This window comes from Pelophylax lessonae (assembly GCF_965119305.1).
Source record: "Pelophylax lessonae genome assembly, chromosome: 4".
NCBI lineage: Eukaryota > Metazoa > Chordata > Amphibia > Anura > Ranidae > Pelophylax > Pelophylax lessonae.
Genome location: NC_138771.1, coordinates 519,875,119 through 519,900,465, shown reverse-complemented (window position 1 = coordinate 519,900,465; position 25,347 = coordinate 519,875,119). Strand labels below are relative to the sequence as shown.

The window sequence follows — 25,347 nt, the reverse complement described above, 5'->3', positions numbered from 1 at the left end:
TTGGAATACTAATGCATAGAATGCATTCACATAAAGAACCTGCTGCCTTTAGAGGAACTTGAAGCCTGAGCGGGGACATACACAGTTAGCATTTCTCCACTTACTAAGTAGACACATTACTGGAAAAGCACACAACTTACCATCATCAGTTTTTTTTTGGGCCCCCGAAGTTGATGGCGTGGCTGGCTCGGGAGAAACTGCACAAAAAGAACACAAATTGTGAACTGGAATGTGGTACATTACCGAGGAAGAGAATTTATGAAAGATTGACAAACACACATTTTCAGTGTTGACTAAATCAGGACATGATTAAATTACAATGTCCACAAAAAATTTACAAGTACAAAGCACACCATTTCCAATGTAGAGAAACTAACACCAATTTAGAATAGGGTGGCTTGAGATAACTTACAAAAGATAACATGTCCTGTAAAGCTGCCCAAAACCACCTTTCAAACATTAAGGTTAAGCAAGAGTGTTTCATGACCAACCTTCCTGTCACATATAGCAAAACTACACTTGCTTAGACTCCAACTTAGATTATCCTAGATACACATCATCCTAGCACACACAATTCATGTGAGAATCTAATTTTAGGTACTTACAGACTAGTTCAGGGGAGCCTGGAGTGGGGGAGGATGGGGGAGACCCTACATGGGGGGATGGTGTCCCTTCATGGGGGGATGGCGTCGTATCTCCTAGAAACACAAAGACACAAATACAATCCTTGAACCAAAGCTATTTGATAAAGGCACACAGAAAGTATTTGGGAAACATTGAAGGTAGTAGTTACTTTGGACTGGGTAAGCAGCGGCCCCTCTTCCCCAGTCCTCCACAACTAACATCCTCAATGTCATCTGCTACATAACCCCAATGGCAAAATATATATATTACAGCCCTTAGATTTCCCAGGACACATTGAACACACAAACACATGTAGAATACTTACTTCCCATTTGAGGAGAGCCCAGGTCCTCATCCGTTTGAGACCAATTGGCCTCTTCTTGGGCACCAATGTGTTCCTGGCCCGGATCCAGGCGACTTGGCCCTGCCTGAGGCTCCTCTCTTGCTGAAGTTACATCAACCACAAAAGAAAACAAAACAAACAATCATTCCTCCAAGTTCGACCTAATACACAACACACCAGCACATCCACATTACTTACAGGGGGCCTGAGAAGGCTGAGCCTCCACATCCTGATCACTGGTTTCTAAAATAAAAGAAAAACATTATATATTATTTATGGACACAAATAGGCAGTAACCTCTCATCATGCTAGCACCATACTCGATGCCCCTACAATTCAGAACATAGAAGTGCACTTACACCAATGAGATGCATTGACCATGTTTTAAAACAGGAGGGCACCATGCAAATTAAGCGGGCGCCTAAGGCCTCACACCTACAGGGGCCTTGCGGCCAGTGGCGGAGCACCAACATTTCGAAGGGCGCAGTCAGGGAAATCTCCCAAGTAAAAGATTGCTTTCAATCCTCGGATCAAAAAGTTGCAGCAGTGTGCTGCAGTCCCTTCACTGCGTCTGCCAGGTGTCTGTTGTCCGCTGACACTTACTCCTCCTTCTCTGACTGAGGATTGGCCGTCTGATCATGTTATCCTAAGATGTGGAGGAATCGGTAGGTGTGTACCTGCACCAGTAGGAAGTGACTGGCCGGTCAACTCACTCTGCTATCATCATTTGTTGCTCTGGGAGGAGAGCTCCGCCCTGGACCCGGAACATACAGGTAACCAGGCCCAGACTTGATATTTTGCAGGCTGGTCATAGATTTGTTGTGTCCACTATGCAAAGGGGTTGAGTTGCCCAAGGGAAGTTGGAAGAGTCTGAAAATGGTTGGTGGAGGAGGAGGAGAAGAAGGCCCTGGGTGGCTGGGGGACAAGGAGAGGGCCCCTGGGTGTTTTCTAGAGGAGGAAAGATCCACAATGACGCCAGAGTCAATTGCCAAGGAAGAGAGTGGAGCTGAGCAAGTCCTGCCTATCTGACCTGAAAGCCAAACATGGTGTAGATGGAGCCCTTTGCCCTACACAATGACAGCACCAGAGGTGGAAGGTGAGTGGTAGCGGGTCTTTGACATTATAGAGCATATGGACTCTGTCCATTATTGGTAGTTTTGTTTGGAGTTGTCCTTTAGATGTTTAACTGTGTTGTTTTTGACCCGAGCTGTGAGGGACTGAGGTATGACAGCCCACTATGCTGAGACTTATAGTGCCCTAGAATGTTGAGGACTGAGGAATCCTTAGTCCCTAACAGAGGGCACTACAAGTCTTAGCATAGCAGGCAGTATTTCCTCATTCCCCTACAGAGAGGATTACAAGTCCAAGCAGGTAGCCTTCTGCAGTGGGACTTGTTGTGCCCTTGACTGTGGTGGACTGAGGAAGAGAAGTGTAAGAGGGTCTCTGTAAGCTCAGATGTATGGGGGAGCTTTGGGGAACACAGAGTTCCCTTTTACACCAGAGTCCCCAGCTTCCCCCCTCAAATAATGGTTCCCAAACTCTCCTTATATCAGAGTCTTCACACTTCCCTCTTACAGTGTAGTAAGTCTGGAGACTCCGATGTAAAGGGGGCTCTGTAAAATGTGATTAGAGATTAGAAATTTCTAACATTTTTATTTTCTACTTACGATCCACAATTTTCAGCTGCTCAAATGGCTCGCTGCCTCTGAATGCATATTGGAGTGTGGCCGTCCTCCTCCTCCCCTTCTTCACCAAAAGCACAAGAGGGTGCCGGCCGTCCGCTTTGGCTAGAAGCAGAAGAAAAAAAAGAAACATAAAAAATACGAATGTACATAGTAGTATTAAAGGTTGTGAAGAGACACTTGATGGAGGTAGGAAAGGTAGGAGCGAGAGGGAGGGGGGGGGGGGTGTTGGTATTAGTGTTGTTGCATAGCTAAACACATGTCCACCTACCCAAAAAATTGTAACCTATCTGGTCACATGTAATGTATATTTTTACTTACCGGAGATTTGCTCCACAGCCTTTAGCAGGAGCCTGGGTGAGCGCCTTTTGGCATCACTCCAGGCCCGCTGCAGATCCACTATCTCAGGCAGGAACTGAAATCTCCGCTGCAGCCTCATCCGGAGACGACACATCATCTTGTGCTTTTGGTGAAGATGCGTATAAACTTTATCATACCCCCAGAGGAGGAGGAGCTGTGGAAAGAGCAGTGTATGTTTGAGTCCAAGTATGTCCAAAATAGTACAGTCTTCAAATAACATGCTAGGTCGTCTTTGAGATATTGTAGAACAAAGAATTCCATTTCTGGTGATACATATACATCGATGTCCAAATCTACCTCCATGACATAGGTTGCCCCACACTGGTGATTTCCTCTACATGATATAGCCATTTTCTCAATTGGCCTTTCATGACACACCCAGGGCCGCCATCAGGGGGGGACAGGCAGTCACTGTATTTACAACCTTATTGCTGTCCATTTAGCAGGGTGCAAGTAACTTTACACACATGTAGCATAGGTATCAACTTTTGTCACCATGTTAAAAGGACAGCAGTATGGGTAGCATTACAGTGACTGTTATTAGTCCAGGCTCACTAAACTAGCCAATGCTTGGAAAAGCAAGCCATGCAGATTGCTTTTCAGGTCCCTTTTAACACGAGCTGTCTGATTGGGTGTGGCTGTTAATTTTTAACGCAGACCTGATAAGCCCCTCAATTCTCCTTTATGGAGTGTTATATGTAAATGGGATTGCTTCATTTGAGATGCAGATTTAAACTGTGTATGGCCAGGCTGAAGGTACCCAAGTTGATTGGTCGATCACCTGGAGGACAACGTACAACCAGTCTGTCAGATTTTACACACACTTATCGCTAGCATCTCTTGTAGCCACTAGCAATAATCACTGTGTTTTCCTGGCAGGGGCAGCACCAGGAGAACACAATGGCTCCGCAGGAGGGTTTCCCCTGTCTGTGTTGATGGTGGAATCAAGGCAAAATGTTTTTCCTGCAAGCCACGGGACAAACAAAGATAGTTTTTTAATTAATCCATGATTTTGCCAAAATGGAAAAAAAAAGATGTTTGCTTTGTATATTCTTAAGTTTGCTACATAACTAGAACATGTAACAGTGTTATATCATTGCAGGAGATTTCCCTTCACTTCCTGTCTTGGTGTCACCAGGACAGGAAGTGAGGGAATCTCCCGTGGGGATATAGCCAGCAATTCTTTCCTTTTATATATACTATGGACATTATAAGGCAACAATTGCAAGCTATTTCCCCACAGTGATATTCCCCTCACTTCCTGTCTTGGTGACACTAAGACAGGAAGTGAGGGAAAATCTCATGCAATGATATCACCCTACTAGAAATTGTAGTTCCGTCTAAAAAGTATACATAAAGTAAGCACTTGGTTTCCAAAGTGGCAAAATTATGGAGGAGTTAAAACCCCATAGTGTGATCGGGTAATCTGACGGTGTGTTCCTACACTCCTCAATGTGTCTGTTCATTAAGCTGTGCTGAATTATCCTTGATTCACAATTCCTGCAAGAGTTGCACATGGTATGTGGGAGATGCAAATTTAAGGTGGCATAATTATCCACACAATCACACATAATCCTTTTTAAAGGTCCCCAGCAGAATTTGATGGCATAGTGGTTCACAGCAGTGCCATCAGATTCCAGTTAGATCTGTAAATTAACAAAGCAATGTGATCTGGGGGTGTATTTAACTTGCAATGGACACCCCCATTCATTATCATATGGCAGTGTGAGATGGGTGTGTTGGGAATGTGATCCATTGAGACAAGTGATTATACACTCATGTGTTTCTTTTAGAGGTGATTTGTTCAAGGCAATCCTTTGAAGACATGACCATTCCAGATTTTTGTGATCACTGATTCCATCTCAGGTGAACCAATTAGCTGCTGTGTGCAGATCCAGCTTATGATGGTAAGAGTGTCAGACAAGACAAACGGTGCCGAGCTTGCAGTGTGTATGGATGTATGTAAGGCAATAATTTTTGGCATTATGCATTTAGGGAATATAATGTTTCTAATCTTGCATATATGAAAAGGGTCAATACATTTGTCTTTATCGAGACAGATTCCAAAGCGTCAGAGCAATCTGTCACAGATAATTGTGTTTCATTTTGTGTAAAAGTTGAAACGAATCAAATCTATCTATATACAGGCATAGCCCACTTTAAGTACACAATGGGACCAGGGCATGTATGTAAACTGAAAATGTACTTAAAGTGAAGCAATCCCTTTTTTCTTTTCTCGATGCATGAAAATACACCAGCTCCATTGTAAATTTTGGCCACATTGACATAGCCTTACTCCCAAACCATGTGGGAGCATGTTAAGGGGATCCAGGACTATGACATGATAGATTACCTAGGCAAGCTGGCCAGCCACAAAATGGATATGGTGTAGTCCTGGGTACCTGGGTACCCTGTCGTTGCTCCCTAAGTTTGTTATCCCTGTCACTTATGGTTTGTGAGCAGTGTCATGGCAAGCTGAACAAGCTGTGTCCTTACTCACGATTGTATATAAAGTGAGTGTACTTAAAGCAGGGTATGCCTATCTATATCTATATAGAAAGTTCAGAGATGTGAACCTGTTCCCTATTATATACACTAATATATGGTATATAACATATTCTATAATGTATCTAATGTATATATATTGTATATAATATATACATAGTATATAACATATTCTATAATGTATCTAATGTATATATATTGTATATAATATATACATAGTATATATATTGTCTAATATATATATTTTGTATAATATATATTTTTTATATACACATACACATATATATATATATATATACACATACACATATATATATATATATATATATATATATATATATATATATATATATATATATGGAACAGGTTCACATCTAGGAAGTTTCTATAACAGGAAGCTTCTAGATCACGTCTAATAGGCAGAAAGTGCATGCGCAGATCAGCAGACCAAAAGTTTCTTGCACACCCGCTAGATAAGCGACCCACCCAGCCACCATCCCCCATCCCCCATCCCGCACCCTGCACATTCACACCCCCTCCTTACCTTACACACAAATGCCACTATTTCGGCAGTAAACAGTGCAGGAGCCATGATGCACACTTACGACAGGGCCTGGACAATTTCCGGAAACGTGTGCACGCACCAAAAGTTTCGTTTCCGGTTTCATGTATAAATGTGAGAACGCGGTTTTGTATATTCGCGAATTCGCGAATAGTGAACATACACAACCATTAAGCAGATTTAACTTATAAAAAGAAATACAAATACATACATTTGTGGACACCAGAAAACTTTATTTAGACACATGAAGACATTTTAAAAAAAAATTGGAAACATGCTGTTTATTACATTTGTATTTTTCAAACAAAAACAACCTTTGTACAACATTTAGACCATATACATCGACAAAGAGCCCATAATCAACAGATGCATGTGCAGATTGACAGAATTATGTTAACAGCAATAAATACTTACAGAGAGTCAACACACAACACAGCCAAATCTCACCTCCATAAATAACAAAGGGCCAAAAATGTTACCCATAAAGCATGTGACACACAAATATATTGGACCTCTTCGTAGGTCAAATCTTTCCTGATGTCTGAGTGAGCTATATATAATCCAAGCAAACACACACCCAGAATGGTAACGCCCAGTCAAAAAATTAACTGTGTGTGTTTTGGAGCATGCTCAGTTGCCAAAACAAGGGAAATAGAAATGAGGAATAGAAATGTATGTAGGTGTGTATAGTATATGTGAATTGAAAAAATTCTCTATTCAAGTTTGCTAGTCATTATTTAGAATGTTTAGATACAGGAATACATACATATATATACAATTACGTGAGAGAGAGAGAAATATATATTTAGGTAAACAATTGAAACACACCTTTTGGGATTTGGGAAGTGAGATTGTGACAATTGACCAGATATGTAAGCCAACAATCTGACTCATCACTCATGAACATCCCTAAATTTGGCGTGGCAATTATATCAGGCGTTCTTATGTGCATTTTGGCTGGCGTTTTCACAGGCGTTTTGACATGCATTTTTTGGGCAGGCATTGTTATATGAAATCACCTACAAAAGCCCCAAAAACAGACCACAAACACGTACATGTGAACGTAGCCCGTTTGGGGGCGTTTGAGGGGGATTTGTCCAGCTCAAGGATCAGCTCCCAAAACAGGCAAAAAATCCAATCCTATTCAGTTCAATGGCCCCTGTTCCCATGTGAGCATTTTGACGGCATGAGGAAAACACCCAACGCTCACTGAGAAATAGCACAATGATTAGGGAGTCTGCCTTCCTGCTGTAGGTTTGTAAGTTCGAATCCGGAAGGAGCCCTCTGTATGGGCAACACTTGGATATCTCCAATCCTCCAAATGTTGACATCATTAATTTTGTTCATGTTTGAAAAAGGCATGTGTATCAGCAAACTTTTAATCTAAAGACATGAACAAAATACAAAAGATGCCACATAAAGTCAATATGTAGCAATATTGTGAGCTAAAGCTCTATTTGTTTGTTGGGCATACTTTGCTAATTAGCCAAGTATAAGGGATATATATATATATATACCTTCAGTTAAATGTGTAGTAAAAAGGTAACACTTGGCCATACCCATATGGAAGAAAAGGTAGTATTTGCAATATATTTCTAAAAACATTCTTTGGAAACACATAAAATATTGTCAAAATTGTGACATTTCCTTGATATGTGTGAAATGCTAATAATCTTTCTTTGAAATATGTTTTACATCTATTTTTTTTCTATCTGACGACCAATTCCCCAATGTAATATTTTGTGGGTTTTTTCAGAGAATGTGGAGGTTCTATATAAACACTGTAGATTTGCCTGCTATGATTTCGGAGTTAGCAGGAAAGGTGTATGGAATGTGATGGTGTTTACTAAAGGATCCCTTGTTGGAAGTGTGCATGTTTTTCCAATTCCGCCGGTTTTTGCCATTTTCTATGGGCGAGACAGCGGATTTGCAAGCGGTATTCAAAAAAAAAATTGACCCAAAATCGCGCTGGCGAAATTTTTTGAGCCTATTTGGCGTTGCGCATGCGCACATTCGCGCGTTCGCAGCTCGCGGCTGGAGGAGCTGTTTAACCTTTCCACACTTTCGCAGATATCTCTCTTTCTAAGTCAGTTTTTGAGATTTTTTAAACGCAAGTCATCTCCAAATTGACTTCCACACCTTCCACAGTGATTTGGGATTTTTGGGGGTACAGGGGAAAATTTGGCTAAACTTTAGTCGAGCTTTTAGCTGGCGTGGTTTTAAGTCGCGCTCTGACCATATTGCATCTTAATAAATCTCACACTAGGCGCTATTTTCCGCCCGCCGTTCTTTGAATGCCAATTTCAGACTTAAATAATCGCCGGTTCGCAAAATCCCGCCGAAACGCCAATTCGCCGTACTATGAATCAGGCCCCAAGTGTCAAAAATAGGCCCAGTCTTAAAGTGGATAAATGGACAACTTTGTGTAAAGCGCTACTTGGATGTTAGGCCTATGTATGTGGCCAGGCTGTGAAAAAGTGTTACACATGTGGTATCGCCATACTCAGGAGGAATAGCAGAATGTATTTTGGGGTGGAATTTTTGCTATGTACATGCTATGTGTTAGAAATATTGCATAAATGGACAGCTTTGTGTAAAAAAAATGTGTTTTCATTTTTTTCCACATTTTCCAAAAACTTGTGGAAAAAAATGACATATTCAAAAGACTCATTATGCCTCACAAATTATACGTTGGGCTGTTTGCTTTCCAAAATGGGGTCATTTTATGGGGGTTTCCATTGTCCTGGTGCTCCAGGGCCTTCAAAAGTACGATAGGTTGTCAGGAAATTATATGTGTAATTTGTGCTCCTAGAATGCCGGACAGTACTACTTGGATGTTAGGCCTCTGTATGTGGCCAGGCTGTGAAAAAGTCTCACACATGTGGTATCGCCATACTCAGGAGGAGTAGTAGAATGTGTTTTGGGGTGTAGTTGCAAGTATACATATGCTGTGTGAGAGAAATAACCTGTTAATACGTCAATTTGTAAAAAAAAAAAAAAAAAAAATCTTCATTTTGCAAAGAGTTGTGGGAAAAAATTACAACTTCAAAAAACTCACCATGCCCCTTATTAAATACCTTGGAATGTCTACTTTCCAAAAAGGGGTCATTTGGGGGGTATTTGTACTTTCCAGACTTTTTAGTGTCTCAAGAAATGAGATAGGCCTTCAGTACATCAGGTGTGGTCAAGTGTGATCAATTTTCAATGAATAGCACCATAGCTTGTGGACTCTATAACTTTCACAAAGACCAAATAATATACACTTATTTGGGTTATTTTTACCAAAGATAAGTAGCAGTATAAATTTTGGCCAAAATTTGTGAAGAAAAATTACTCATTTGCTAAATTTTATGACAGAAACAAAGAAAAATGCGTTTTTTCACAATATTTTCAGTCTTTTTTTATTTAAAGCACAAAAAATAAAAAACCCAGTATTGATCAAATACCATCAAAAGAAAGCTCTATTTGTGTGAAAAAAAGGACACAATTTTTGTATGGGTACAGTGTTGCATGACTGAGTAATTCTCAGTCAAAGTGTGAGAGCGCTGAAAGCTGAAAATCAGTCTGGGCAGGAAGGGGGTGAAAGTGCACTGTAGGCAAGTGGTTAAAGGGGGGCACCACGGAAATAATCGAGTTTCAGAAATACAGGCAGAAGTAAACATCAAGGTCAGTATACAGGGAGAACATCTTCTGGTTTGCGGCTAGATCCAGTTAGTCGTTATGTGGAGGGGATCGAGGAGGGGATGTAGAGGGTGAGTAAGTTGGGGATGCCACTGGCATGTTTGTGGCATATGAGTACCGTCCCATCCAGAATGGCTTGTCCGTTGGTAGAGGGAATTTGGCGAGGTAGTTGCCCCATGATGTCCCATTGGATGAGAGCAAGGCAGCCCATTTTTGCCAACACACTGATATCTGGACCTGCACCATTGTTTCTGATGCAGCCCACCCAGCACACCACAACAACAGGTACTTCTTTCCTTAGTCTTTTCAAAACTAAAAAGAAGTTGTAGCTTTACATACACTTTGATCCCTAACACTTCTAAACTGGTTAAAGTGTATGTAAAACCTAAGGCCATCCAAAGACAGATCAAAATTTGGCTGGTTTTTCTGTTTTAAAACCTCACCATCCAGACATGGAGTTGAAATGAAATGCTCCACCTGCCCTTTGTCCCTAAGCCGATCCATATTGTGGAGAGGCTGAAGGAAGGCAGAGAAGGGGTAATGATATAATCACTTATGTCAGTAAAATTTTCAGCTTCACCAAAGATCTTTCTGAAATCGGCAATCCAGTGCACACCATCGCACTGCCATTTACCTGAAGCCGATCCTTACAAGACCCGATCTGTTCAGCTCTGAGATGTTTGATCACTTTACTATTCCTAAACTGCCTTTCTCCAGGTTCAGTAAACTATAAAAGTAGACCTAACCCAACTCATGCACTCATCCACAATATCAAAACATGCAGGGATAGTTTTAAGCTGGCCATACATTATACAATCTGATCTGATTGTACTTTCTCATTTAGGTCTATCATCAACTATGTAGTGCAAAGGCCTACCTGACTGCATACAAATTGAATGGATTGATTAGGATGGTTTGCCCTCATATTACATTGTTTTGGTAAATCTAAAGAAGATTGTACAGATATTGTACAATTAGATTGCATAGTGACAGATTTAGACAGATTTGGGAACCCTGAGCAGATATCTTCATTGGCCCCACTCACCTTCAATCCTATACTTAACCACTTCCGGACTGCACACCGCATATTTACGTTGGTCCTTTGATGTTAAATACTGGGGTTATGGTAGCAGACAGCTGCCCTAACCCCGGTATTTTTATACGTGGCAGGCAGTCCTCTTTCACATAAAAGTGGTCCCAGTGGCGGGAGGGGGGTGGGCACCTCTCCCGCCGCTTTCTGGTCATTTTCCCCGCTTACTGGAGCCGTCGGCAAGATGACCCCACTCGGCTCTATGGCCTTGGAGGACCGGAGTGATGTCATATGTCGCTTCCTCCCAACGGCCTTAAAGGGCTCATTTTTTTTTTTTTTTTTGCTTTTAAGGGTAGACATGAGATCTGAGGTCTTTTTGACCCCAGATCTCACAGAGGATCTGTCCTGCTTATTTCTATTACAAGGGATGTTTACAAGGCATGTGAGAAAAAGAAAAGAGGAGGTATGGCTATGCACTGTTCTTTTTCATGTCAGAGGTTTACAACCACTTTAGCAAATTCCACAAAGTGCATCTATGGGGGTATATGTACAAATTTTTTTCTTTTTATAAGACATCTATTGTACTGTGAGTCTAGTTTTGAGTCTGCTTTGTTCACCTGCTTGTATTTTGTATATTTATTTCAGCCATCTTACTATATTTTGTTTTATATTGGGGTCTTGCTTTCTGGCATAGCCACGACTGCAACATAAACTGTAGGAAGAGAATAAGACCATCCATCGATCCTGTGCTTAAGCGGAGTTCCACCCAAAAGTGTAACTTCCACTAATATGCTTCCTCCCCCCTCTGGTGCCACATTTGACACCTTTCAGGGGGGAACTTCCCCACTTCCTGGAGACAGCGCGGCGGAGCTTTACCTCGGAAGTTCGGCCCCCTCCTACTTCCTCCGCTGCCGGGCCAATTAGAAAGCGCAGCGCGCTTTGCTCATACGCAGTGGGGAACCAGCTGTGAAGCCAAAAGGCTTCACTGCCGGGTTCCCTTACCCTGAATGGTGGCAGCAGCGCCCGAAATACTGATACAAAAATCGGCTTCGGGTGCCGACATTGCGGGAACCCTGGACAGGTAAGTTCTAATGTGCAAAAAAGCTATCAGCGTAGTTATGTGAAATAAATAGAAAAAGATTTTTTGAAAAAAATATCCAGCATCTGTTTGTTTTGAATTACTTATTTTGAGGTAAGTTCTAATATTTAAAAGTCAGCAGCTACAATTTAATTTTTTCCTGGAGGGGGGGCGGAACTCCTCTTTAGTTCATAATTTAAATGTTTCAAAAGTGTCAGTGGTAATTCTCATCTAATTTGAAAAAATAAACAGCAGGGTGGTCTTAATGCACCATGACAGCTCTGAAGTAAGATAACGTTCTTTAACCACTTAAGGACCAGGACTATTCCTGACAATTGTTGTTTATAAGTTAAAATCAATATTTTTTGCTAAAAAAATTACTTAGAACCCCCAAACATTATATATATATATATATATATATATATATATATATATATATATATATATATATATATATATATATATATATATTTATATTTATTTATTTTTTATTTTTTTTTAGCAGCGACCCTAGAGAATAAAATGGAGATTGTTGGAATACTTTATGTCACACCGTATTTGCGCAGCAGTTTTACAAACGCAATTTTTTTGGGAAAAAATACACTTTTTTTAATGAAAAAAATAGTAAACAGTAAAGTTAGCCCAATTTTTTTCTATAATGTGAAAGAGAATGTTACGCCAAGTAATATGAATGTTACGCCAAGTAATATGATACCTAAGATGCCATGCTTCAAAATTGCGCACGCTTGTGGAATGGCGACAAACATTGGTACTTAAAAATCTCTAGAGGCGACGCTTTAAAAATGTCTACAGGTTACCAGTTTAGAGTTGCAGAGGAGGTCTAGGGCTAGAATTGTTGCTCTCACTCTAATGATTGCAGCGATACCTCACATTTGTGATTTAAACACCATTTACATATGTGGACGCGTCTTGCATATGCGTTCGCTTCTGCGTGAAAACTCGGAGAGACAGGGCGCTTTTTTTTTCTTATTTATTTTGCCTTTTAGTTTTTTATTTTTACACTGTCCCTTTAAAAAAATGTGTTTGATCACTTTTATTCCTATTTCAAGGAATGTAAACTTCCCTTGTAATAGAAAAAAGCAGAACAGTTCCTCTTTTATGTGAGATCTGGAGTCAAAAAGACCTCACATCTACCCTCTAGCAAAATAAAAAAATAAAAAAATGTCAATATTTTTTAGCAAAAAAAAAAGGGGGGGGGCCCTTTAGGGCTGTTAGGAGGAAGTGACACATCGATAGACGTCGCTCCGGTCCTCCAAGGCCATAGATTAGAGTGGGGGCCATCTTGCGCTTCCTGCACAGCACCTGAGAGGACTGGATCATTTTCCCCGCTACCGACGGCTCCGGGAGGGGGCACCTCTCCCCCCACCCATAAAAGTGATCCCACAGCGAATCCTCTGCTGGGACCACTTTTATGTGAAAGAGGACAGCCTGCCTTGTAAGAAAATACCGGGGCTATGGCAGCTATCTGCTACCAAAACACCGGTATTTAACGTCAAAGTACCGACATAAAACTGCGGCGGGCGGTCCAGAAGTGGTTAATTAAAGTTTAAATCTACAGTATATAAAAAAAAAAGAAGAATGATAGCAACTTTGGTAGAAGAGCTCTGAAATCAATGGTCTTCTGACACACCAAAACATCACAAAAATCAGACACTTCACAAACATTATGCTACAACTAGACACGTGCAGTTTGTTTAGTTACGAATCCAAATTCTGAGCTTCGCATGTATCCAAATATTTGAATAACAATAGTAGTGAATTTCAATGAATCCAAAATAAATTATAACAAAACATTCGGATGTTTGAAGAATCTGAAGTAAGGAATGATCCAAATTGATTTGTAAATGGCTGGTTGTTAACCACTTAAGCCCTCTGAGGATTTGGCTGCTCAAAGACCAGGGCCTATTTTGCGATTCGGCACTGCGTGACTTTAACGGACAATTGTGCGGTCGTGCGACGATGTACCCAAATTAAATTGACGTCCTTTTTTTCCCACAAACAGGGCTTTCTTTTGGTGGTATTTGATCACCTGTGCGATTTTTATTTTTTGCACTATAAACAAAAAAAAACGTCAATTTTGAAAAAATAACAATATTTTTCACATATTTTTATATGAAATTCACCCAAAAAATGTAAAAATCAAAATTTTTTAACATTTTAGGCCAATTTGTTTTCTGCTACATATTTTTGGTAAAAAAAAATTGCAATAAGCATATTTTGATTGGTTTGCGCAAAAGTTATTGCGTTTACTAACTACGGGAAAGATTTGTCATTTTTATTGTTTTTTTTTTAACTAGTAATGGCGGCGAACTGCGGTTTTTTTTTTTTTTGTGGGACTGCGACATTGCGGCGGACAAATCGGACCCCTGACTAACATTTTTTTTACACTTCTGGGGGTACCATAGACATTACTACAGTAATCAGTGCTATTCATATGCACTGTTACTGTAAAAATGACACTGGCAGGGAAGGGGTTAACTTTATTAGAGATCCAGGGGTTAAGTGTGTCTCTAGGGGTGTGCTTCTAACTGTGGGGGGCGTGGCTTTTGATGTAAACACAGAGACATACAATTCTACATAGCAGGATCGTATGATCTCTGCAGTTACACCAGGGAGAATGACAGGCGGCTTTGTTTATATCAGCCACCTGCCTTTCTCCCTCTCCAGCGGGAGATCGCGAGTGACCGGCGGGGATCCCTGTGAAAGAGCGGGGGCGGGAGCGCGCTCACCCCCTATTGGCTCGTGGGCGAGTGACGTACCGATACGTCACGAGGGGCTGACCGCCGCAGTATATGTACTTGCGGCGGTCGGCAAGTGGTTAAGGAGCAGGCAACCGCCACAGCAGCAGAATGTAAACAAAAAGGCATTAGAAAAAAAAAAAACCAGTGTGGGGGTCCCACCCCCAATCCATACCAAGCCCTTCAGGTCTGGTATCGATTTTAAGGGGGACCCCATGCCAACAAAACAAATGCGTGGGGTCCCCCCAAAACCCATATCAGCCAGGTCTGGTATGGATTTTAACCTGTTCCTGCCTGTCTATAGCTGCAAGATGGATACAGCATGGCTCCCCAGTTCTGGGAGGAGTCCATGGATATCCTCCCACATGTGTGCCTCCTGGAACCTCCCCAGACACAGCCGATCACAGTTCGTGGTACAGAGCCAGACACAGCAGCCCTTTACCATGTGATCATCTTTGTCCAATCACAGCTGGTCACATGTAAACAGACTTGCTGGTTATCGACATTCCTTTCCTCCCACGTTGTCTGACAGGGCACAGTGAGTACATTGTTTACACCAGGGGTGTCAAAATCATGCTGCATCAGCATGATGGTTGCCCCCAAAGAGCCAGTTGTATCTGTAAGACTATTTATTTTTAGCTGCTCAGACAGAACCATGTTATGTCTGAGCAGCCTCCAACAATGTTTCTTGTGGATGATCCCAGCGGTGTACGACCCTTCTATTTAACTGGCATAGAATTGTATTATTCTCAATATTTTTATAAGTAGATGTCCAGAGCACCCCCCCCCCCTACATTAGGTGTCAAGAGTCACCCCACCATCAGAAGTCGAAAGTCCTCCACCCTACATTACATCACAGTGTACCCCCCATATGCTGCTGCCAGGAAGAAGAGGCAGAGCTGAGCCACAGAAAGTGCAGGGTCTGGAGGAGGACCAGGGAGGGCAGGAGTCAGCTGCCAGAGTCAACTGAATGCTGAGAACAGAGATGCGGAGCAAAAGGGGTGTTGGGGGTTTCCCAGAGAGGTGCAGGATCTGTAATAAAACTTCTGTCATCCTCTCTGCTGCTGACTGCTGGGACAGGGGGTGGTGGGTTCAAAGATGAGTCTCTCCTCGTCTGCACAGAAAAGCTCAGGATCTGTTGAAGGAGTTCTGTCCTCCTCTCTGCTGTTGACTGCTGAGACACTGTGGGGGCAGACATGAGGGGGTGCCCAAACTGCAGGAGAGGTGCGAGGGCCACATGAAAATGCCTGAAGGGCCGGATTCAGCCCGTGGGCCTTGCGTTTGACATCAGTGTCTATCAGTGCCACCTCATCAGTGCAGCCTCGTCAGTGCCTTGTCATCAGTCTAGCTTGTCAGTGCAAACTCTCAGTGCTGCCTCATCAGTGCTGTCTCATCAGTGCCACCACATCAGCGCAGCCTCATCAGTGCCCATCAGTGCCCATCATTGCAGCCTCATCAGCGCATATCAGTGCAGTTTCATCAGTGCCGTCAGCGCAGCCTCATCAGTGCCCATCATTGCAGCCTCATCAGCATACATCATTGCAGCCTCATCAGTGCCATTAGTGCAGCCTCATCAGTGCATATCAGTGAAGAAGAAAAATTACTTATTTGCAAAATTTTATAACAGAAACTAAGAAAAACTTTTTTTTTCAAATATTTCGGTCTTTTTTTGTTTGTTAATAAACCCAGTGGTGATTAGATACCACCAAAAGAAAGCTCCATCTGTCAAAAAAAAATGATAAAACTTTAACTTGGTCACAGTGTTGCATGGCTGTGCAATTGTCATTCAAAGTGCAACAGCACTGAAAGCTGAAATTTGGCCTGGGCAGGAAGGGGGTGAAAGTGTTGGTATTGAAGTGGTCAGGGGGAATCCACGCCACACAAAAATGGTGTGGGGTCCCCCCAAAACCCACACCAGACCCTTATCCGAGCATGCATTGCCCCCGTGTAAATCCAACGTCAATCACAATAAATGCCAGTCGTCGACCCACTTCTGTCAGCCGGTCCTACAGAAGCTGGCTGGCTTCTGTCGGACAAGCATGCTGGGAAACCAGCAGTTAACTGGCTCCTGATCAGCACTCTCGGCCAATGGCTGAGAGGGCTGATCGGAGTGTTCTGGCTGGGGGGCTGTCGCCTGTCAGAACAAAACAGGTCAGTGGGGGAGATTGCTGTAACATTAGTACAGCTGCTGTAAATTTTTTCTTTCGGTTGAAGGAAAAAAATAACTATTACTGTGTACTAGGCTTTAGATGGACTTGATTATCAAATTTATACTGAACTCCAACCAACACTTAAGCAGTTACAACAAATTTTTTTTTTTTCTTTTGGCATAAAGGTTTTACATAAATAATTAAAAGTCGCTTTGCTGTCTGGACAACTTGGTCTATTAAAGGAAGTTGAAAAATAACAGACCTACTGGCAGGATCACCAAGTGAAAAAAAAAGCCTAAAAAAAGAAATTAAATGCAGCTACCACATGTAAGAATTTGTAAGTTGCAATATAATACATTTTTGGTTTTGGGCTTAATAACTCTTTAACAGTGAGGGCCCATTAGCGTTTCTGCAGTACGTTAATGCACATACACTGACACGTTTCACACTATGCATTAAAGCTGTAATAAGCCCAAAAGCAAACATTTATCATTTTTCAGCTTACCAGTTCTTAGATGTGATGGCTGCATTTGTTTTCTTTTTTTAAGCTTTCTTTTCCTTATTTTCACCTAGTGATCTGGCCAGTAATAGTCCATTCACACTGCCGTGACTTGTGAGGCGACTTGTGTGCCTTCAAGTATCCCCAAGTCGCTTGACATAACAAAAGCAATGTTAATCAATCAGTGCCATCTTAATTGGCACTACTGAAGTCGCTCCGACTTCTGAAAAGGGTCCTGTACTACTTTAAGGCGACTTGTATCCGACTTGTCCCATATACTTCAATGGGAGTCGCCTCCTTATCTTATTTGAAACGATTTGTGATCCGACTTGTGATCCGACTTTCCATTAAAATTGTCCTGAACCAGAAAAAAATATCATTTTTCTTATAATTATTAATAGAGCAGGGTAGTGGCTCCTCTCCACCTGGGTGTTTTTTTCTTTTTTGCTGGCATTTATCAGGCATTTTCTGGGCGTCTTTGGAGGCATGCCTGCCTCCAAAGACACCCAAAAAATGCCCGATAAATGCCTGCAACAAAAACGGCCAGGTGGAGAGGAGCCACTACCCTGCTCTATTAATAATTATAAGAAAAATGATATTTTTTTTCTGGTTCTGGACATGCTACAGAGCTGAAACTTCACAGGGACACTTTTTAGACCCCCCAGACACAAAATCCAAAAAAAGTCATGCCTGCCTCCAAAAATGCCCGATAAATGCCTGCAACAAAAACGCCCAGGTGGAGAGGAGCCCTATGCCTGTGCTACTAAAAATTATAAGAAAAATTATCTTTTTTTTCTGGTTCTGGACATGCTACAGAGATGAAACTTCACAGGTACACTTTTTAGACCCACCAGACACTAAATCCAAAGAAATCTCATTTTTTTTTTTCAATAATTTTTTCAATAATTGGCTCTCTATCAAAAACAACAATTTTTAAGAACTTTTTATTGTGTGATTGAGCATGACCCAGAACCATCATATTCTGATTGGCCAAATACAAAGTCGTATAAAGTCGTCTATCATACAAGTCGCGCTGAATACGCGCAAAGTCGCGCTGAAGTCACGTTGAAGTCGCGATAAAAGTCGCGCTAACAAGTCGCCCCTTATGAGGCGACTTAGAGGTCGTGGCAGTGTGAACCGGCTCTAATGGCCAGAATACACAATAAGAAAATCGGCTGAAAATTTCCGTTCAGCGAAGGATCGGCCAATATTCTACTCGTTAATGCCCAGCCATCAGTGACTGATATCAATATTGTGAGCGAAAAATCCCATTTGAAAAAAACTAAAAATTCTGTCATCTCGTTTGCAAACGAACGATATTCTATACGTTGGTGTTAAGGTCGTACATTTAAAATCTGTAGAACATCATCACGCATGCACTGTTTCGATGGTCGGCGGTCAAACGGTCGGGCGATATTCGGCCTGTGTATATTGGCAACGTTTTCGACCAACGAACACTTTTTCATAAGTCGGTGGTCGAATGATCGGGCGATATTCGGCCCGTGTATTCCAGCCATTAGTCTGTTGTTTTACAAACAGAAAAAGCTGTCTTGGTGATGTAGCAGCAAACAAACCATAAACACTGACAGGGGTGGTTACAATGTTCAGCTTTAGTACAGGAACTACTTTCTAAGTCGTCCTATTAGAACGGTTCCCGTAGCACTGCATGGACCGCGACTTGTCAGGCTGACCAGTCGCCTGACAAGTCGCTGTAGTGTGAATGGGCTCTTAGTCATTTGTGTAAAACCTTTATCCCAAAACGAATAAAACTGTTACTGTATCTATTTAAAAAGAGCTAATTGGAGTTTGGCTTTATTTGATTTATCTAAATTTGGCTTTATCTAAATCTGCTAGTACATCTAACACCCTCCTTCCCCCAGACTGACAATGCTGCTGTCCAAATGTGCCCCCTGTGCTCCTTCATCCAGAGTGAGGGCACTCTAATACAGTAGATGTGTTACTGGCGTGTGCAAAGAGTGATCCTTGCACACGCTTAGGTATGCTTTGCAAAGATAATTTTTAGCACGTTCAATAAAGTAAATGAAAATTTCCATGCTAGTAAATCAGCCACACTATGACACAAAACTGTTACAACTTTATACATTAACTTCCCATAGGGAAACACAATTGCTGTAATACCAATCTTCGGGCACTAGAGGGTACTCGTCCCCCACTAATCAAGAGTTCTATACTGTTCTCATACACTCACCTGGCCAGCGCTTGTCCGCCAGGCCAGTAGATCGCCCAGTAGGGGTCGCTGTAGGGCCAGTGCTCGGGGCGGAGGTGCCAGTACTTGCAGCGCGGGGTGAGCAGCAGAAGTTTGAGCTCCGGAGTGAGGTGATCAGTGACCACTTCTGTATGCTGCAGTATGAAGCTGTGCATATAGGTGGCGCTGGTCTGTCGCTTGGCAGAGGGAGTAATGCTCGCAGTGAGAGAGCGCAGCAGAGACCGGCACGCTGTGTACATGACGTGTCTGTGTCTTCATATCCCTCCGCTGCTGTGCCGTCATATATCCTTCCGCCGCCGCCTGCCTGAAATCTAGTCCTGAGACTGATTGCATGAAACCGAATATTAAACTGAGATCAGTGTCTAATCTAACCAATTAAAGCCCAACTGCCATTATGAAAAAATGAAAGTTCTTCTTGCCAGCTAAAAATAATAGGAAAAAAAAAAACAGTTTTTGCTGCAAATGTCACCTCCACTGTGGGGCTGTCCATTACACTGTGACCCAATGCTGGACTTTTTGTTTTATAATAAATGACTTTCTGAGAGGCCAGGATCTTAAAGTAACTTTTTGTTTGTTTTGGAAAGAATAGAGAGGAATTAGACCATCTGTCAGGTTTTTACTACTGCCTGTATCCCCATTGGATAGAATCACCTTATTTGTCCTGTTTACCATTATCACCAAAAGTGAAAACGAGTCCCAAATTTTGGGTTGTCTCCAGAACAGGAAATCTTCCAATGGGGACATGAATTCTGGTGACTTCATTTTGGAGGGATTTCCTCTCACTTCCTGTTGTGGCTGTGGGACAGGAAGTAAAGAGAAATCTCCCCAATGGGATAGAAATGGTAAACAAAAAGAAATGACAGCGGCTATAACCCTCCCTTACTCTGAGCAAAATTAAAAAAAGTTTCTCATTTAGATAGGATACCCCTAAGTAGATTAAGTACAGAGAGACTATTTGTGATGTGTGGTGACAATTTATTAACTGTTAGGGTCCTTTCACATGAACGATCCGATCAGATCCGCATGTCAGTTTTTTAGGCAGATCTGATCGGATCCTCCATGCATCCCTATGGGGCAGCGGATATCAGCAGAGACATCTCCGCTGACACATGCTGCCATCCGCATCCGATCCTGTCCGTGAAATCCGGATGGATGGAAACCCTATTTTCCATCCGTCCAGGGGATCGGATGGGATCGGATGAGAACGGACAGGAGGTCCGCTCTCATCCGATTCCCCATAGAGAGCAGCAGCGCTCTGACACCTCCCTCTCCGCACACAGTGCAAAGATGGAGCTGTTATCCGCCTGCTCAGTAGGGATCGATGATCCCCACTGAGCTGAGAACAGTCCGCACCGCACAGCGGACAGTGTGAAAGGACCCTTAGAGCTACTTTACACTAGTGTTGCACTCTGAAGAGTGATCTGTGCTTGGATCGCTCTTCACAGAGCATTTGACAGGTAATGATGAGACGTTGATCACCTTCTCATCACCTTTAACCCCTTGAATCTTGTACTAGCTCAGTAGGGATAATTTTTTCCGCATCACAATGCAAAGCATCATGCCCCCGACATATTTACACACCCCTCGCTGCTTTTACAGCTAAAGGGGAGTAGTTGAGTAGGCAGGAAATTTGCATGATTTTTACCCCCCAAGCTCTAGTGTTTATGATGCCTTACTGCACAGGTGTCAAACACAAGGCCCGCGGGCCAAATGCACCCCCCCCCCCCAAACCATTTTATGTGGCCCTCACACCTCTCCTGCAGCTGCGGCATCCCGCTTGTCTCTGCCGCCACCTTGTCTCAGTAGTCGGCAGCAGAGAGGACAGAACTCCTTTGCCAGATCCTGCACTCCTCTGTGCAGTTGCACAAGGGCTCATCTTTGCCCTCTCCCCTTCACAGCAGTATGCAGCAGAGAGGATGGCAGAACTCCTCCTACAGATCCTGCACCCCTCTGTGCAGCCGCAACACCACCTTGCCTCTGCCTCCCCTGGTCTCAACATTTAGCAGACTCTGGAACCTGACTCCAGCCCTCCTTTGGTTCTCCTCCAGACCCTGCACTTCTTCTTCCCAGATCCACCCGCATCTTCTTCCTGGCAGCAGCACAAGGTAATGGGGCGCATTGTGATGTAAGAAAAGGTGGGTGACAGTTGACTTATGATGGTGGGGGCTCTTGACATCTCATGGAAGGGTGTAAGGGGGCATGGGGTAAGCACTACATGCAGATAATTGTAATATGATGTTTCCTTTTATTGGTTCCTCTTCCACACACACTGATGCATTCAGTAATTGTCACAAGATCAGAAAGTCTGTACCATTGTTATTACTTTGTATCCGATCTGATCCCTGACCTTGCTGCAATATTCAAATCTACAAGTCACAGTTTGCAGAGTAGTTAAAGGGTTTTTTGGCTTAAGAAGTTAACCAGTAATTAGGGATGAGTCTGTCTGTCTCAGCATGTTTGTTACCATTGTGTAAAACGGGTCATTAAAGTTTTAGCACAAAGATAAAAATAGAGGTGAAGTCGCACATTTTACTCCGCATTTTACAATGGAGCAAATTAATGCAAATATATTAAAGAAAGTTAAAGTGACTCTTTCACTAGACGTAACAAATTTTTAAAAAGTGCTTCCTGCAAAGGAAAGAAGTACAGTGAGGGAAAAAAGTATTTCAGCCCCTGCTGATTTTGTACATTTGCCCACTGACACGTGTGAACACTGCAAGCACCTTATATTTATTGGCACTTTTTTGCACTGTTGCACAAAGAAAAGTTTTCTTACTTGAAGCATTATGGACTGTGTATGGGACTAGATTGTTTTTTTATATTTATTTATTTTTTTGCTTTGTATATTTTAATGGTGGATTTGTTTCAAGTTTCATTGCACAATTAGCACTGGGTTATAATAACACCAACAGTTTTTTATAATCATTGATCATATTTGTATGACATTACTTCATAGAAGCTTACAGGATAGTCACTTTACATTTTGTCACACCACTGCCATCTAGTGGTTAGTTCATTTAATTAAGCACATTTTCTAGTTACATCTTCGCTACATTTTGCACAACATAATTCAAACAACACAATCACTTCGTTACATTTTTTTCATTATATATGTCATTGATAGTTTATCAGCCTATTAATTTATACATTTTTAATACGAATTTTTGCACAGAAATATATGGTTTTTACACATATATATAATTTCCAGCATGCAGGATTACTTTTATAAATTTGTTGATCTTAAACAGTTTTACCTAACTAGGTTAATCAGTTGGGAATTGCAGTCTCTAGGTTTTTTATTTATACTGGCACCTTAATAATTAATATAGTCTGATTAAATTAGTCCATCAAAAAAAAATATAATAAATATAAATTATTTGAGCTTGAATTGGATCTAAATAGAATTTGTGCCAATTTTTTCATATTTTTTAATCTTTATGTAGTTTATCTACAGGTAACCAGCAGCATCTTTTATAGACCCCACCCATATATCAATTCATCTTATATGTGTATAGTCCATAATTTTATCCAAGGTTAACATCCAAGGCGCTTGATCACATATTTTTTTATTCAACTTCTTTGGTCGACCATGGAGAGGCCTGTTCTAAGTGGAACCTGTCCTGTTAAACCGCTGTATGGTCTTAGCCACCGTGCTGCAGCTCAGTTTCAGGGTCTTGGCAATCTTCTTATAGCCTAGGCCATCTTTTATATAGAGCAACAATTCTTTTTTTCAGATCCTCAGAGAGTTCTTTGCCATGAGGTGCCATGTTGAACTTCCAGTGGCCAGTATGAGAGAGAGTGATAACACCAAATTTAACACACCTGCTCCCCATTCACATCTGAGACCTTGTAACATTAACAAGTCACATGACACCGGGGAGGAAAAATGGCTAATTGGGCCCAATTTGGACATTTTCACTTAGGGGTGTACTCACTTTTGTTGCCAGCAGCTTACACATTAATGGCTGTGTGTTGAGTTATTTTGAGGGGGCAGCAAATTTACACTGTTATACAAGCTGTACACTCACTACTTTACATGGTAGCAAAGTGTCATTTCTTCAGTGTTGTCACATGAAAATAAATAATAAAATATTTACAAAAATATGAGGGGTGTACTCACTTTTGTGAGATACTGTATATATAGCAGTTCTGAGGGTGCGGTACACATCGGTCATAAGCATAAGTACAAGGCAATCAGGTCTTCCCAAGGTCTATTATATGGAAATAAGAGATGGGATTGCTGCACAAAAATCTTTTAATGAAAGATTAGAAAACAGAAGTTACATCGAGGTTACATAGTACTCCATGTACCATGTAACCTTGTTGTAACTTCTGTGTTTTAATCTTTCACTGAGGGCCCTTTCACACGGGCGTTCCATATGTCCGCAAATCATCCTATTTTTTGCGGATGATTTACGGACATGAAAGTCTATGGGGTTGCGGATGTCAGCGGATGACCATCCGCTGACATTCGATTTTATTCCTTTCAGTTCTGTTCCATTTTTTGGAACGGAACAGAATCCTATTTTTCCTCCGTTCAAAAAATGGAAAGGAAGCAAAATCGGATGTCAGCGGTGTCATCCGCTGACATCCGCAATGCCCATAGAATAGACTTACATTATGTCCGTATATCATCCGCAAACGGATGGGATGATATGCGGACATACGGAGCGGATGACACAAGTGTCATCCGCTCCGTGAAAAAAAAAATAGAAAGTCCCGCAGCGGAGCAAAAAACCGGAGCGGCCGTGTGAAAGAGGCCTAAAAGATTTTTTGTGCAGCAATCCTATCTCCCTTTTTATAGATATAAAACACATGTGGGTGGTGTATGTACAGTGTATATAGATATATATCTATATATTTATATAGATATATATCTATATATATATTATGCATGTGAGTGTGTATGTAGTACGTACAGTACATATATACAGTATATAGTGTGTAAATAAATATATATATATTATACCTGTGTGTGTGTGCAGTATGTGTGTGTATATATATATATATATGAATAAGTATCACCTTTATTCGTCAACCTACCTTCCTAGTCTTTCCCAGAATATTGCTTTAACAATCCTGTTTGTCAAATTGTTTCCAGATTTCCAATACAAGCAGTGAGCAAACCTATTTACATACCCTAGCAATGATTAATCTCTGACCTTAAAACTATCACTAAACAGATTACTCTTTGTCCAGCTCGCTCTAAATTAGATTTGGAAGATCTAGGGGGTTATTTGCTTTATAGAGAGAACAATGCAAGATGTAAACGAGACATTTATTTGAGGTGTACAAAAATCCTGAATACAAACAGACTAGACAGTCTACACTATAATCACAAGATAGCATCAAGGTGCAAGAAGAATTTATGTCTGAAACAGCTAGTGAGAACAGAGCGCTATTTCCATCAAATGATATCATAATTACATAGGGAAAGCTGATAAGATACAAGATCCCAGGCTCACGTGACATGTTTATAGCACATTTAAAGTGATTTTTTTTTTAAAGTGGTGTTAAACCCAAAGGCAAACATTTATTTTATTGCAATTACCAATTCCTAAATGTGATGCCTGCATTTGTTTTCTTTTTTATACTTTCTTCCTTCTATTTTCATCTGGTGATCCAGCCACTAAGCTCCCTTTAAGATGTATCAGTTTACAGGAATGAGACAACCCATTCAACACTGGTAGAGGTGCTTACAATGATCAGTTTATATTTCTCTATGTAAAACCATTACCCCCCCCCCCCCCCCCCAAAAAAAAAACTATAAAGTGTGAGCTGGAGCTTCAGTTTGTTAGTGTATTTAAATCTGCGGGCACATCCAACACTCATCTCCCCCAGACTGAC

The 25,347-nt window shown here is 41.5% G+C and overlaps 1 protein-coding gene across 2 annotated transcripts in view; it reads right to left on the bottom strand.

Annotated features, from left to right (window-relative positions):
* The window catches only part of ETFBKMT (electron transfer flavoprotein subunit beta lysine methyltransferase), a gene marked incomplete at its 5' end in the record, with an annotated part of 99,028 nt that extends 79,289 nt beyond the window's left edge, over positions 1–19,739 (bottom strand). The window contains one exon of one of the 2 annotated variants that reach the window (XM_082255941.1): positions 19,483–19,739. In XM_082255941.1, the coding sequence (XP_082112067.1) occupies positions 19,483–19,739 (257 nt within the window). The remainder of the gene's footprint in view (positions 1–19,482) is intronic. The other variant, XM_082255942.1, reaches the window with a different exon arrangement.
* Between the last annotated feature and the right edge of the window lie 5,608 nt (positions 19,740–25,347).